General features: G+C 40.6%; 2 protein-coding genes across 2 annotated transcripts in view; both read right to left on the bottom strand.

Annotated features, from left to right (window-relative positions):
- The window catches only part of LOC140933481 (uncharacterized), a 34,763-nt gene that overhangs the window by 17,595 nt on the left and 1,423 nt on the right, over window positions 1–15,745 (bottom strand). Inside the window, exons 2-3 of the mRNA XM_073383051.1 lie at window positions 15,092–15,127; window positions 13,139–13,195 (exon numbers count right to left, since the gene is read on the bottom strand). Coding sequence (XP_073239152.1) covers window positions 13,139–13,195; window positions 15,092–15,127 — 93 coding nt within the window. The remainder of the gene's footprint in view (window positions 1–13,138; window positions 13,196–15,091; window positions 15,128–15,745) is intronic.
- On the bottom strand, window positions 5,247–12,845 carry LOC140933033 (uncharacterized). Its single transcript, XM_073382547.1, has 7 exons — window positions 12,836–12,845; window positions 11,558–11,941; window positions 11,032–11,211; window positions 9,992–10,096; window positions 6,756–7,004; window positions 5,302–5,825; window positions 5,247–5,255 (listed from the first exon to the last, which is right to left on the bottom strand). The coding sequence occupies exons 1-7, from the start codon at window positions 12,843–12,845 to the stop codon at window positions 5,247–5,249; spliced, it is 1,461 nt and encodes a 486-aa protein (XP_073238648.1).

Below are 15,745 nucleotides of genomic sequence, written 5' to 3'. Positions count from 1 at the left end.
AAATAAGCACCATTACCATTATGAGGGGGGTGAATAGGTCCGCGGATCGGCGGATTTGGCCTTAAAAAGCTCACGGATTGTGGATTTCGGCGATAAATCGAGCGGATTCGCGGATTTGAAAAATACCGTGGATCGCGGGTCAGCTGAAAGTTTTGGCCCGGTTTCCGGATTCTGTCACTCTAGAAGTTCGGATTGTGGATCGGATCATCAATTTTCGGTCGGCCTTGGTTAATGTGCTGGTGTTTTGTCGGCTAACGTTCCACTTCCGAGGTTTCCGGAAGAGACTTTCTCGTGACCCGACGCATATACATGTATTCTAGTATAGACAGCGTGACGGAAATGACGTCAGGCAACCTTGTGCATGGTTCCTGCATGGTGACTGGTTCAGGTAATGGCGGTAATGCTAAGTGACCTGACTAGATCTCTGAATGCGTTCGTGTAAATTGTCTAAATTGCAAATTGGAAACTAGAACTATCGAGTGTGTAGCCTTTTACCACGAAGGTGCTAAAGGCGATTACTTTATTCAAAAAAATAAGTTTCGATGCTGCGTCGATTCCAGTCATGGGGAATTGTGGTGAACGGCTACGCGAGCACGTTCGGTAAGTTTTATATTTGGTTTATACATGAACTGATATACATTATCTTCTTCGAAGCTATTTCAGCTAGTTTGCTTGTCTTGATCGTTAACTTAATAGACCTTTTCACGGTTTCTGTCGCCATATTGGTTGAGGGCAAACACGGCAAAATTTACAATAAATGTATGGTAAAAGTCGGGAGTTTGATGCTCTATAATTTGAGGAAAGTTGACATTCTGAAATTTCTATGATTTACAAACTAAAGATACTGGTAAAACAGTTAACCAATTGAAGGGCATCGGTTCACTGAGAAGCAAGAAGTCTTACTTTTAGTTTTCATACAAATTCGTTTTCCCACTAACGGCAGCTCCATTTTACAGACAAATATCTTCTTGAAAATCGTCAAATTATTTGTTTTACCGACAGGACATCAACCTTTCTTGTTTGGAGTTTCCACTCGCTTTGGGAGACAAGTTCGAATAAACAACAGACTCATTTCGTAAAAGGTAAAGCTTCGTGCCAAGTGGCCCATACTGCCAGAGCTTATCCTGGTTTCCGTAGCATTAAGCAGCTTGGAATATTTCTACTTCCCCCTGGATGGGATGCTAGTCCATCTCAGGGTTAACCCCAGCATTATTTCGCCGGTACCCATTTATACACCTGGGTGGAGAGAGGCACTGTGAGAGTAAAGTGTCTTGCCCAAGAAGACAACGCAGTGCCCCGGCCAGGGCTCGAACTCGGACCGTCCGATCCAGAGTCCAGCGCACTAACCATTAGCCCACAGCGCCTCCCACATTCCTTTCGTAAGATGAGAGTTATTTGCCGTAATCACATCCGCTGGACTGTTATACTGGATTTTTGGGCCCTCACATTTAATGTTAGGATTGACAGCCACTCATAAACTATAAAATAATCAAATTTACAAATTGATCGGTGAAATGATAAGCTGGATTTTGCTCCTTATATTTAATGCTAAAATTGACGATCATTGAGTACAAAACAAACTACGAGTAAATGAAACTCTGTATTTGCACCGGAAAACAAATGCAGTTTGCCGTGGCTAACCCTTTTACCCGTCTGTTGCCAAGTGAAAAAGATTATGATCTCAAGACTTCCAAGATGAACCATGGAAAATACTTACTGGTAAGCAAATTACCATGAAATTGAGTTCTGCCTTTTCCGAATTTTGTGGCTCGACTAGAAGCATGTCCAAAGTGATGTCAGTAAGCAAATTTATTGAAAAGTCTTTTACACAATACCAGATACTTTCATTTTTCAAGCTTGCAGACTGTTTGATTAGTCAAATCTGCATTGTTGGAAGAAACATTATAAGCTCTGTTCTTAATGCTTAACGTTTTGAAACTTGAACGAAAACTTCTTAAACATGAAGTCCCGCATCTGTTGCGATTACAGAACAACTATATTAAGTAATTCATTTTTTCATGCTTCAACGCTACTTTTTATATACCAGGAAAAATTTTTCAAGTAACACGGATTCGGATTTGAACAAAAATTAAGTCGGATCGACGGATCGGGCCTAAAAATACCACGGATCGGCGGATATGCATACCCCTATTCACCCCCCTCCATTATGTATTAATTAATCTTAGAGATTCCAATTCTTTTATGACAAGCTGGCGCCTTCTTTTCGCTTAAAACGATGGACAGATGACAAAGTGTCTTTTGTTACCATGAACCCCGAAGAAGACCTCTGAAACTCTGACATCATGGATTTCACATCCAGGGTCTGCCAACGCTTGTTAAGGATCTCCGGCAATATTTTCACATATGTTGCTGCCCGAGCCCAATAGTCATGAGCAGTCACAAGGGTTTCCGGACCCGAAAGAACATCATACGGAGAGGAGAATGGGTAGAACGGACTAACAACAAACTTAAGTTTGTTAGTTACTGCAGACATCAGCTCACTCAGTATGGCCTCAGGCATAGGCTGGTAATAAGGGTAAGAAGCAAAATGGAACACTGCAAAGAAGGAGTAGTCATCTGCAAATAAACATAATTATTACATGTATTTATAGACCAGAAAATAATGAGCATAAACTAACAAAATTACAAAATAAAGAAACCATTACCCAGAAGCCCAAGTTTCACCGTCACAGGAAATGAAAGAAAACGCAAGAAAACTCCTTGCAAAAGTCATAATAATGCGCAGTTCTCCTAGCGGTACGGGTAAGCGATCGGAGAACGCTGAAATACATGCGTTTCGTAAAACACAGGAAAACGTCTGCGAAAGGCAGAATTTCACTCGTTAACTGCGGTGAACTCGAGGTTTTTCCGTGTGAAAACTCAGTGTAAATACCGGAAAACAAGACGTTCACATGGATAATGGAATAGCCTGCGTTGCATGGCGGTTTTGTCGAGCCGGGCGCAGGAGCGGCGTAGCCGCGAAATTCGCGAGCGAAGCGGGCGAGAACGAGCGGCGAAGCCGCGAGAAAAATAAAAGCCGCCTGCCCGGATTCGTGGCCTTTTCAACTGCCGCCCCCTTCAACTCATTTTGACATCCTGTTGACAACTTGTTTGGTTTCAGTTTTCCCAGCCAATCAGAAATAAAGTGTTGACAGCCTAAACACGACACAAAAGCTCGTGATATAGTGTAAAACGTGACCTTGGCCGGAATTGGAGTTTGCTTGAACAAACACAGGTTTTTTCTTTGTGGCTATCTCGCGCATAGGTGACTACACTGCGTTCTAAACTTGACTGAGTAGATCTTATTTTTGTTGCACTAAGTCTTACATTTATTTAGAGGTCATGAAGTTGGTTTGTTTAATCCGTATTGAGTAATTATTTCCTGTGGTTAATTTTAGTGTTACTAATTAGAATTTGTTGATCTCAGATGCAGTTGTAAAGTACTAATTTTTTTATTACGGCTAAATAAATATTTTAGTTTTTTGGTCTTTTCCGACTAAAATGCCTGGATCTGGACAACTACAAACCAAGGAGCCTTGGTTTGTAGTTTCTTTGTCCGTGAATGTTTTGACGCTGGGCCCGGCTTTTTAAGTGTTGTTTGCAGGATGTTGTATTTTTACGTATAGCGCGATCTTCAGATTTGAGTTGTAGCTTAAACTTAAGCTACACCAAGCAAAAAAGTATGGAGAATTACGCTGTGCGTCTTTCTTCTACTGTATGCGATTCATCGACCACAATTCGCGGACACCGTTCGATGTATTGCGCTGGAGTGCGTTATTCTCTAACACCGAGTAAATGAGAAAATTGAGGTGAACTTTCTCGAAGCACCGAAATTTACTGTTTCTGTCATAAGGTCCATTGCTGTACAGCTCAGCGACAACATTTCAGATATCTGGTCGTCGATAGTACTTTTTAGAGGGGAAATTGTGATCATACAGGTTTTCGATGAGGATATTTCTTCTTTGGCCATAGCAAAGATAGTAAAGATCATGCTCTTGCCAAATCTTGTTGACAAAATTTCCATGACATCTCTCCTTTGAAGAAGACTATAAATGGCCATTTCCTGTTTAGGCTTCAATACAATTGCCCTGTTTTCCCGTCAAATATTCAAGATAGACGACGCTCCGGTCAACGCTTCTTTGATATTTTGATTTTGTTTTGCGGAGATGATTTGTTCAGTCCCTCGAAACTCTCCCATGGGAGATTACCAAAATATTTGATTGACAGGCGAACATTCCGAACCAATCGGAACGATCCGTACGCTGGCGTACGGACCGACTTAAAAAAGCCCCCCGTCCGTGCAGGCGGTTTTTCAAGTTGCTCCCGCCCCAATCTCCTCGCGGTTTCTCTGCCCTCGCCCGCCTTTATTACTTAGCGCGCCCAACCAAAACCACCATGCTACGCAGGCTAATAATGGAACGAATACTCGAATTAAGCGGAGTGAAAACTTTTGGAAAAAGAGGGATTTTCCGCTGGGTGAATCTTAGAAAATGCAGGTAAATTGCACCTTCTTCGTTTTCTCAGTGGCAAAAGTGCCGCTTTTCTTGCCGTGGAAATTAAAACTTCGTTTACTCGCATAACTGTAGAACATTAACGATACGTGCGCGTTTTTTTTTCCCCGCGAAGGAGAACAGTCAGTGGCTTAAACTACAATCTTTTAATGCATGATTACCACTTGTGAAGCTGAAAAATAAACTGATGGCTCTAGACTTTTTGCAGTGCTCTTAAATGTGGAGTTTTGGGTTTAAAAGCAAACGTAATGATATTTTCAATCGCCTTTTCTTTCAGGCTCAGTTTCACGGGTTTATAAACAGTTAAAGGGTGGGGTATTGCCTCTGGTGTTACCGGCGCTGGCCTGATATTCATCTAGGATATAAAAATGTTCCACTGACCACCAGCCCTGCGGATACCAAATTATTCATACTAACCCTGACGATGAATCCATCTGTTGATAACAGCTGATACGTTCTCTTGAAAGTTCTTTTTCTCCTTTTCCTGTTCTATGACAAACCATTCACGACTTCTTTGCATTAGCTGTGTAAGATTTTCTTGGATCCTCTCTGCAGTGACAATCATCGATTGTAAAAAACTTTCTGTTTCACCCTCCGATGGACTTCTAAATGAAAGCTGTTTCAGCTCCACACTCACGTTGCTGATGCCACTCATTAATTGATTTAACCTGGAAGTAACATCCCCATTTCCTCTTATTACTAATAGGGTCCACTTTAACTTGTCTAAAGCGGCCTTCAACTTTGCTAAAAAAAAAATGGACGTTACAATTGGCCTCTGGTTTTCCCCCGCCAATGAATTTTCGATTTCCAGTATCATTAGATTGATTTCCTCTTTTAAATGCCTCAAAGTCGGGATTTCCTGTGTCAGTATTTCAGTTACATCACTCTTATTATCAAGATCAGTAAAGAAGGTTTTGATTGCTGATGCACTAGAGACATTTTCGTCCTCGGTAATGATGAGAACAGCTCCACAACTGTGGTAAGTCGTAGGAAGATCAGCTACTCCATTCAGTTTCTTAATCTCATCCAATGTGTATGCTAGCTGAAGTGATCTGTGTGGTTTTATCGTCGATTTAATTTCTAGTAATTCTAGGAGGTCATACAGCTGTAATGCCTCAAATACGTCTTTCAGCATCGTTACTGGGGTGTCTGGGAACAATTGAAAAATACTAGAAAAATTCCTCAAACTTAATGGTTTTTTGCTGATCCCAAACGATTGTAGGACACGTTTGAGAGCATCGTAGTCCCTTTCAAGTCTATCTTGAATCTCAGAAATAGCTCTTGTGTCCACATGTGCCAATCTGAGCGTAGGATCTGAAAAACCATTAAATCATTTAAATTAAAAAAAGTGACAGCGATAATAGGGATAACAATAAGAGGGGTACTTTAAACGTTGCAGAATGTTTATGCAAAATTAGGTGATAGTAACGCAGTGAAGCAGCCAAATGAGCTGAGCTTCAACAATGTAAAGATACATCTGTACAATCCAACCTTTTGTTATGAAGCCAAGTCTGGGAAAGACAAACCGCCAAGACGTTTGCAAGAAACTACCCGAATAAGGCATGATGGGCTTACTGTAAATTTGATTGTGATTTTAAGAATAAGAATTATGCCTATTATTTGAGGTAACTCATGCCGGTAACGGGAAGGGGTGGGGGGAGGGTTGGGGGGTGGGCGTTAAAGTAAAACTTCATCTTGTGCGAGCGAGAATCGATTGTTTTGCAGTTGGTAAAACTGAAACAGTATGTTTACAATTTTAAAGTAATTACTTTAAGTTCGTATTATTCAGCAACAAAATATCTTAAGTGTAGACTGTTCACAGTCCCCTATTTTTTCGTGAGATCGTTTAGATATACCGCGTCTTACCATCACGGCTATCTTGATTTTTAAATGTACCGAGGGGGCAGGCGTCGGGGTTTATAGCTCGGGCGGGGGGGCGAGAAAAATTTCTCGCCTCCTCCCAGACCGGCCCCGCCCCCTAAGTAGTTTTGACACTCATCCAAGATGGCAGCCCGTAACGCAAAGCTCTCGATCTCGATGATCTTACGGAAAAATAGAGGACTGTGAACAGTCTATCTTAAGTGATACTAAACTCCACAAATCATTGGCATTTATTACAAAACATAATACACTAAACTTTGAGATCTTCCTAATGATCGATCACAAAACAATGAATTAGATCAGTCATTTACGGTATCTACATTCGTTTAGCTAATACTTCATAATTGCTCTAACGTTACTTACCAGCTACGTCTTCCAAATGTCCTACGTCAGTTGCTGTTCCCTCTGTAACGAATCCACTTTCACCTGTAGATGTTATCGCACTGCGCGTGTCATGGACTTCCTCAAGGTATCTCTGAACGAAAGAATATTTCTCCTCTGCAAGAAATTGATCCTGCTCTTTGTCTCTTTCGCTGATTTCCTCATCCTTTGACTTACAGTATAATTCGGAATCTGAGTTTCTTCGACGCCTTTTTGTACACCTTTCAGAGTCTGTAACATAACAAATGTTTTAAATAAATGTTAAATGTGATCCTCAGAGTTATGCGCGGGTCGTGGTTCAATCGCTTATTAATAAGTACCGTAATGATTCAATTTAGTGCCCGGGGTGCTTATTTACTTTTAGTACCTCACGGGAGCTCGCCTATTGGAGACAGGGCGCTTATTTCGTTTTTCAGAAACAACCGAATGTTAAAAAGGGACAATAGCAGAAACTGCAACAGTAACAAATATACGGTGAATGTTCAGTTAATGTGAGAAACTCAGACGAAGATCAGATTGGTAGTGTGGCATTTCTGTTCGTTTGTACGCAATTAAAAAAAGATGAACCTTGGTTATACGTACCCGTGCCCCGTATTATTAGGGAGCTTAAGCAACGACGACGGCGACGGCAGCGAGAACGGCAAAAAAAAAACAATAGGTTTTCTCTCTTGGTTTATGTTAGCAAAACAGTTTCACGTCTTGTCGCGAGGACGACAACAACTTCCTTTTTCTTTTCCTGAACTTCGATATGTACAGTCCTTTAGAATTCAACTCCAAAAAAAATTGCCAACATTTGGCGCATTAAACGAGTTGGAATAAGCGTGACAAATTTTGAGGCAGCACTAATTCCCTTTTTAAGTGACGTTTCCGTAGCCGTCATCGTGGTGCTTAAACTCCGTATTAGAATTGGGGCGCTTGTTAACAAAAACGCCTTCAAAGGGGGAGCTTGTTAGAAGGAGGGCGCTAATCGAATCATTACGGTACATATGTCAGGAATTGTTTAAATGCAGATAATTTTACGGGTACTTTGTATTCTAATATGAGTCATTTTTCATTTTTTGTTGTTCTTGTTGTTTTCTTTACTTAATATTTGATGGAATAAATATATTTAACCGCGACAGGATAGCTCAGTCGGTAGAGCGCTTGACTACAGAGCGGGAGGTCGCGGGTTAAGTTCCCGGGGGCCGGACCATTACTCAGGGTCTTAAAATAACTGAGAAATGAAGGTACTCCCTTTGCAATGCCATCAGGAGACGTAAAAATAGAGTCACCAATTAGCACTTTAGAACTCAATACATTAACACTAGAATGAAGTGCATGTTTTTTCTTTGTGCATCTTGTTACTTTAGTAGATGGTCTCGGTGGGGTGGTAGCTTTGACAGTTCACGGTTAAATTTTAGAGCTTTTGACGGTTTACGGTTATTATTAAAGTGGAAATTTAGTTCAAAAGTTCAAGTAATTATTAACTTTTATATAAATCAATATTAACTGTTGTGTTTGGAGGTTGCCTTTCACAAACAGAATTTCGAACTTCCGATAGAAATATGTTCTAAGGTCTTGAAATGTCTAGAGAAAGAGTTTTTGAGAACATGCGAAATGGTTTTTCCAGTTAGGAGATTCTTCAGGAGCCAAAAGCCCTTGAAGATCATCAGAAATAGCCAGATTTGAAATACCTTGAAATTTTTCAGGGGTACCAAACGTCAATTTTCGGAAAATATCTGTTCGGAAGACGATTTGAGATCAAGAATTTTCGGAACATTTGTTGTAAAATTTCTTGCTTGCCTGCCTCTCCTAGGATTTTCGAACATCTAAAAAATGGCATAATTACCCATTTTTAACGGATTTTTACCCTGAAAAAGGTCACCTAGAATTTTCAGGAGCCTTTTTTCTGGTTGAAATTTTCGAAAAGGTAAGTTTTGATCCCTATAATTTTCGGATCACTAGACTTTCAGCTAGGAAATCCGAACAGATAAAAAATTTTAGGAGATAAAAATATGCCTTTATCCATCGTTTAAATACTAAAATACGTTTAACAATGCTATGTTTAAGTGGTTTTGAACTATATTCTCGTTGGGTGCCCCTGACTTTTTGATGGTTTACATTAATCTGCATTTTTGACGGTTGACGGTTACATTTTAGGCCTTCTGACGGCTGCTGGTTTACCCCATTGAGACCCTCTTATTAGCCAGAGTTTAATCGAAATCAATTATTGGCTATGTCTAAAATAACATTTTTATACCCTGTTGCATGAAAGAATACATTTTTGTCTCGTCTGTTCTAAATTAGGGGTACAACGCATCATCCAAAACGACTGGAATGGATGGAGAATTATTAACAGAGTAAAAGGATCCCCTCAAGATTGTCGGCCATTATTGTTGACTAGCTACAGTGGGAGGCAGGTGGCCTAATGGTTAATGTACTGTGTTGTTGCCTTACTCCACCCAGGGCCCAGTTGTTCGAAAGGTCGATCCACTGCCGGATAAATCTCTATTTACAAAATAGCACAATTGGTTTCCTTATTGCTTGTCCGCAGGATAGTGATTTATCCGTGGATAGCGTTATCCAAAGTTTAAACTACCGTGGCCTGGTGTATAGATAGGCAGTTGCGAATTTAATGCTAGGGGTAAACCCTCCGATGGACTGGCATCCAGTCCAGGGGGAATAGAAATATTACGAGTCGCTTCACGATAAGCCCGGATGAGCCCGACTTGGCTCGCAAATAGCCGGAGATTTTACCTTTGAGGTCAAGGTGGATTTGGGTGGTAGCCTTCTTCCCAGAAGTTGTTTGGGTCGTTATGCGTTACCCCTATGTATATCACAAAAAAAACCGGCCCCTTTTACAAAAGGGCCTGAGAAAACAGCCGACATTTGGAGACTCTACCACTGGTTTCCCCACCAAATGACGTCTGAAACAGCGCAGAAATTCCATACTGATAACGTGTCACTACCCAGATCGGGGTAGTGCTTCTGGTTGATCGTGCCGAGTGGGAAAGTTGATTCAACCAATCAGAAACACTACCCAGATCTGGATAGTGACGCGTCATCAGTATAGAATTTCTGCGCTCGTTTCTCAGACGTCATTTGGCGGGGAAACTAGTGGTGGCGTCGCCAAATGTAGGTTGTTGTCTCAGGCTGCTTTTACACAATTTTTTTAGGAAAAACTCCTTGACAAAACCTCTCTGTTGGCACGTCACTTTCGTTCTTACAATCACACGTACCTTTAAATTCTTCAATCTGCCAATCTGAGGAAGGTCTGAATCTCTTCAGTCCTGAGCCTTTTTGACTTTTTATTTCTTGCCTCCATGATGACGCATATTTATCCACTATAGTCATAAAAGAACCAATCAAGGAGTCAGTGAAATTACCAAATGTTTGCCCTTGACATAATAAAGCCAATAGATTCAATAAAGCACAAGAGAGACTTGGATCAATTTAATAGGCCACTTCCGAGTTCCTAAAACCCTCACTTTCAATATGAGGCCTGGTGCACAACCTTTATTGTGAAAATGAGTTTAATTTGCATGAGAATGAAAAATGATTTCCTTATCAAAGGCTGAACACCTACCCTCGTTTTGAAACAGAGGCCCGGAGAGCTCGAAAATGGCCTATTCAAAGTTATTATTTGAAGAGTCATTGCCAAAAAGTGACAACAAATGTTTTGGAAAACTACACCGAACAAGCCGAATAAGTAATGGCCGTTTATCGATGCCTTTTTACTGGGCTTCAATGTAGCGCACAGCAGAGCTTTAGCTTCCGTACCGGATTCTCTCCGACCCTCAATACAAGCTCCCAATTTCGGCGCCAGAGTCAATTTTACGCTATCCTTTTTTTTTTTTTTTATTAACACGTCCCAAAAGATGTATGATATATTAAAGAGGAAGATACATGATTAATTTAGGGCGTTGAAAGGGGAACATGCATGCCATATGCAGTTTTCATGCAGATTGACACGCAACACTTTCTGGTGTATGGATCGATTTTGTGAACGTTGACGAAACCTGCATCGGACCGGATCAGATCAATCGCTGAAACGCTATTTCTAACCTTCAGTCATTTAGTGGAAGACAGGGGGTTGATCCGATAGGGTCCGATCCAGGTCATTTTAGCAGCTGAGTGCATTTTACTCCATTACCTTGTTTATGGACATGACGATTGTCTTGAACGGTCAATGGCATAAATTCCTTAAGATATACTGTTACTGATCTCCTGGGTGTTGTAAGTTTAATTTATTTAGATTCTATTGTTTTACTTCACTCACCCTCTGCTCTCATTTTGTCGATTTCTTCTTCCAATGCTTTTATTCTTTCTTGATAAAGCTTCATCTGTTCTCTTTGTGTTACAACAACTAACTTTTCGTTTGATCTTGTTGCGTGCAGACAGGAATCGGAATTTCGTCTGGCTCTCTTTGGTGAAATTTCTTGATTTTCCTCTTGTAAGACTGGGAAACAAACAGTTGCGTAAATGTAGCTTTATGATAATAAAAGTGTGTAGCTTTTCACTCTTAAATTTTAAGATGTGTTATTATTAAATATGTTTTTGCACCCTTTCAAAACTGACGTTATAATTCGAAACCATAACAACCCATTACCAGTAAATTATATCAATAGTTTTCCGAAAAACAAACGAGTGGCTAGTGATCACTGATCATTGTAAATAGGCCCAACGTCCTAGCGCCATCCAACTCCCGCCCCTACTTAGAGCTCCGTCTCCACCCAAAGGTTCCATGAGATGCACTTTAGTCGTTGCTTTTATACAAGTAACATTGCGCATCATAATTTATTCACCTTGTTGCTCAGCAATCGAAATACTCAACCAAGCGTTATTGTAATCTTGCTCATCAATGCACGCACTCAGAATTACTTCCTCTCCACCGGCCAGCTGTCTGATGTCATCCGTCACTAGAAACTCTTGCAGATTTCCCTGCAATGTGCCATCTTGAAATCTCTCCCATAATGTCTTAAGAGCTTGCTTATTCTCTGCTTGAACTGTAAAGCACAGTGAACTCTCACTCAATGTATGTAGATGGGTCGCTGCTGGAAGGACTGCCTCTTTGAAAGCATCGACAAATTCTCTGAGTGAAGCTCGGGCGCCTTGTTGGAGAATAATTCCCGTACCAACCGCCACTGATATTCCACTTACCGTAGAAAATTTACAGAGTATCTTTACACCTTTTAGAAAAAAAAACAGATTTATTAAAAGATAATGGGAAATTGCGCTTTGCTACTGTAGTATGTTATTCTTTTTTTACCTGATCTATAAAAAAGGGGAACTATAAATATCTAAATACATACAATCAAACCCCACACGGACACCTAACAGAACACCTACTTAATACGGACACCTTGTCATTACGGAAGGTTTACTTTGTGCCTTGGGAAAGAAATCCTTTACATTTAATTTTCTCTAAATTCAGCCCGCTTAATACAGACACCCCGTTAATACAGACACTTTCTATGCCTCTCAGTCTCCGTATTAACGGAGTTTGACAGGCCAGCGGCTAACACGCTGCGCATGCACACTGCTTCCAAATTAATCTTCATATAAAAATGGTGGCTCCGGGCTGAACCGGCTCATGTAATAACGGGATAACAGGGGCACCCAGCGAGAATATAGTTCCAAACCACTTAAGTATAGCATTGTTGAACGTATTTTAGTGTTTAAACGGTAGATATAGGCATGTTTTTATCCCCTAAAAATTTTTCATCTGTTCGGATTTCCTAGCTGAAAGTCTGGTGATGCGAAAATTATAGGGATCAAAACTTACCTTTTTGAAAATTTCAGCCAGAAAAAAGGCTCCCGAAAACTCTAGGTGACCTTTTTAGGGTAAAAATCCGTTAAAAATGTGCAATTATACTATTTTTTAGATGTTCGAAAATCCTAGGAGAGGCAAGCAAGAAAATTCTTGATCTCAAATCGTCTTCCGAATAGATATTTTACAAAATTTGTCGTTGGGTGCCCCTGCGATAAGACTCACCTCGGCAGAGTTACCTAGCCTATTGCAACTTTGAATCAAAACAAACGATCTCGATTTTTTTCCACACGTATCTAATGAAAACTGTCACCTGAACGCATCTTTTCAAGACAAAAACGCAACCCAAAGTGGAGATTTTTTAAAACGCTGGCTTCTCGCCTACGTTTGCACGGACGAGAACGGAGATTTTTTAATACGATGATGTCATACATCATAACATCATATATACCACTAGCATTACGCTTTCTCTGTGAGCGATGCTACACCGTATTTCCATAGTTTTAGCGTTTGCATCGGAGGACGGCCGAAAACGATTGGAATACGCCACATGTGGACGGGTATTTTTTAAAAAATACCCGGATGTGTGGTTGTACGGGGCCTAATTCTTACTTACCTCCAATAAATTGTTCCCAAGTGTTTTTAACTGTTGAGCACACGGTTGTAGTAGGAGCTGAAATTTTAAAAGAGAAAGAAACGACTTGGTCAACTAACATGACAAAGAAGCATAAAAAAGATTCCTCTATGGACAAACTTCACACATGTGATGAGCGAGCGGGGTCTAAATAGCGCTGATTCTTTGTGTTACGACACAATTCATTGTCACAACTACGTTGCTGGCTTACAGGATTCTTTTCAGACGCCATGAAAGGTACAATAACGTATGAAACAAAAGTGCTAACACTTTTAAGAGTCGTGTCGTGATCGGCGGGAAAATATCCATTTCAAGAGGCCGAAGCAAAAAATGTGACCTTACTATGGTTGGATACAGGCGTGGTGACTGAGCAGTTAATAACTTGGACTTCGGATAAAAAATTCTTCGGATATGTGGGTCTTCAAAGGTTGAATGGCAATATTCTGCACTACATAAATCGCTATCCGCGGGATAAATGATTTGGAAACTCAATTACGTTATCCACTGAATGGATAGAGACTAGGACCGGGGCTCAGTTGTTTCAATCACTATCCAGCTGATAACTCTCAATTGGTTTCACCATAACTTATCCGGAGGATAGTGATTTATCCTTTGGCTAACGCTATCCATTCTTTGAACAAACAGGTTAAAAATGAGTACAGACGACATACTGCCGAGAGTAACCCTCTTCCAAGTAATTGTTACGTAGGACTCTGCAACTAATGACAATTTTTTGATCGGCTTTGGGTTCATCCTGTCGTCCCCCCCCCCCCCCTACTCCCCCTAGCAATGTTGTGGCCAAAAAAAGCCGTCATTTTCACCCATGGTGCTCAAAATTCAACTTTGTTTGGTAGACATATTAAATTCTGCAAGCAGAATACTGCAATGCTGATCGTACTACGTGAAAATTAACTCTGCAAGACATCAACACGACACCGAAAGAACTCAAAACAGAGCGGGATTGTAGCCATAGACAGCTGTTTCGTGCGCGGGTATTTTGCACCAGACCTTTCTGGTTGTTACGCCATACTGACGAGCCCCAACGAGGGCGAAACAGCTGTCTATGGCTACAGTCCCGCTCTGTTTTGAGTTCTTTCGGTGTCGTGTTGATGTCTTGCAGAGTTAATTTTCACGTAGTACGATCAGCATTGCAGTATTCTGCTTGCAGAATTTAATATGTCTACTTTTCATTTTTGCTGATCAGGTCTTTATAGATCCTACGTTTTCCGGCATACAGTAAAAACCCGCAAAAACTAAGAACCTAAAAATTAAGAACCTGTTAGTCTAAAATTGGTCATTTATACCACCTATAAACAAGAACCTATTTAGCCTCAGAAATTTAAAACAGGTTCTTATTTTCTAAAATCATACTAGTACATTACAGCTGCATTGCAAGAATCATATTTGAAGCAAAAAAAGCAGATTGCTATTGTTGTAAAAATGTTTTTTAAAGAAAAATGAGTGCTGGACATGTGGGGGGCGGGGTGGGACTGAAGAAAATAAAAGTATGGGCTAATGACCAACTTGTTTGCAGCTGTGTTTTAATTGTTTTTTCTCCAGGATTATGAACCCATTTTAACAACCTAAATAACCTAAAATTCTGTTAACTACCATTTATATAAGAACCCATAGGCTAACTCCTAAAAATGTAGGTTCTAAGTTGCGGGTGTTTACTGTATTCGTTTGCGGTCCTTTGCAGTCCTTTGCGGTTAATGTTTGTAACTTTGTTTGGGGTGGGAGGGGAGGGGTAGCTAGTTTTACTAATGTCACTGAAAAGGTCCCAACACTCTTGACCTCCTATCGCATCTCATTCAAGGGATAGCAATAGAGTCCTCGGTTCTTCATGCTAATAATCAGGTAAAGTTCCGCCGTGACTCATGCGAGCCCAATTACTGTGTTGAGCTTGCTCGTAGGCTATGGTTTGGAAACGCTTACCTACTATCACCGTGTTCACAACATCCCTTCTCCAATCTACAAATCAGGAACCAAAGCACATTATAAAGTCAATTAAGGAATACATGAAGTATTTTTTTAATGTATGTTTTCTAAATGACCCAAAAAATAAAAGCGTTCAAGGATCACAGCAATAAGATGTGAGCCAGCTTAAACAGATTTTCCATCTAAGGGTGCGTTCGATTGGGAAATCCGGATTTAGATTTTCAAAATCTAAATCCGGACTTCCCAATCGAACGCACCCTAAATATATTCGTACCTCTCGTTACAGACACCTTTCTATTGTAGACAGGTTTTTTTTTTCATTTAACTCTGTAGTACGGACATTGCTTACCAGGATTTACCCAGGGGAGAATGTAAGGGGTTCCAGAAACCTGTTTTCTCCTAGTATGAACGGCACAATTATGCGAGGCCTGTCGCTCGCTCAACTCTTTTTGAAAGACTGAGAACTAAGAATCCTTGGAAAAGACGGACAGAAATTGTTCTCCTCCACTCGACCCGCGCATTCTGTCTTCTGACTCTTGTGTTTAGTATACTTGAACTATGAATGGGGACTGACAGATTCAACTACGAATACGTAGCACGACTTCAAAACAATTTCGAGCTTTTCGTATCTCCCGAATTGTAACAGCGGGA

This window comes from Porites lutea, chromosome 4 (genome assembly GCF_958299795.1).
Source record: "Porites lutea chromosome 4, jaPorLute2.1, whole genome shotgun sequence".
In the NCBI taxonomy this organism is placed as follows: Eukaryota; Metazoa; Cnidaria; class Anthozoa; order Scleractinia; family Poritidae; genus Porites; species Porites lutea.
Note: the sequence above shows the minus strand (reverse complement) of the source record. Positions and strands in the feature narration are given on the sequence as shown.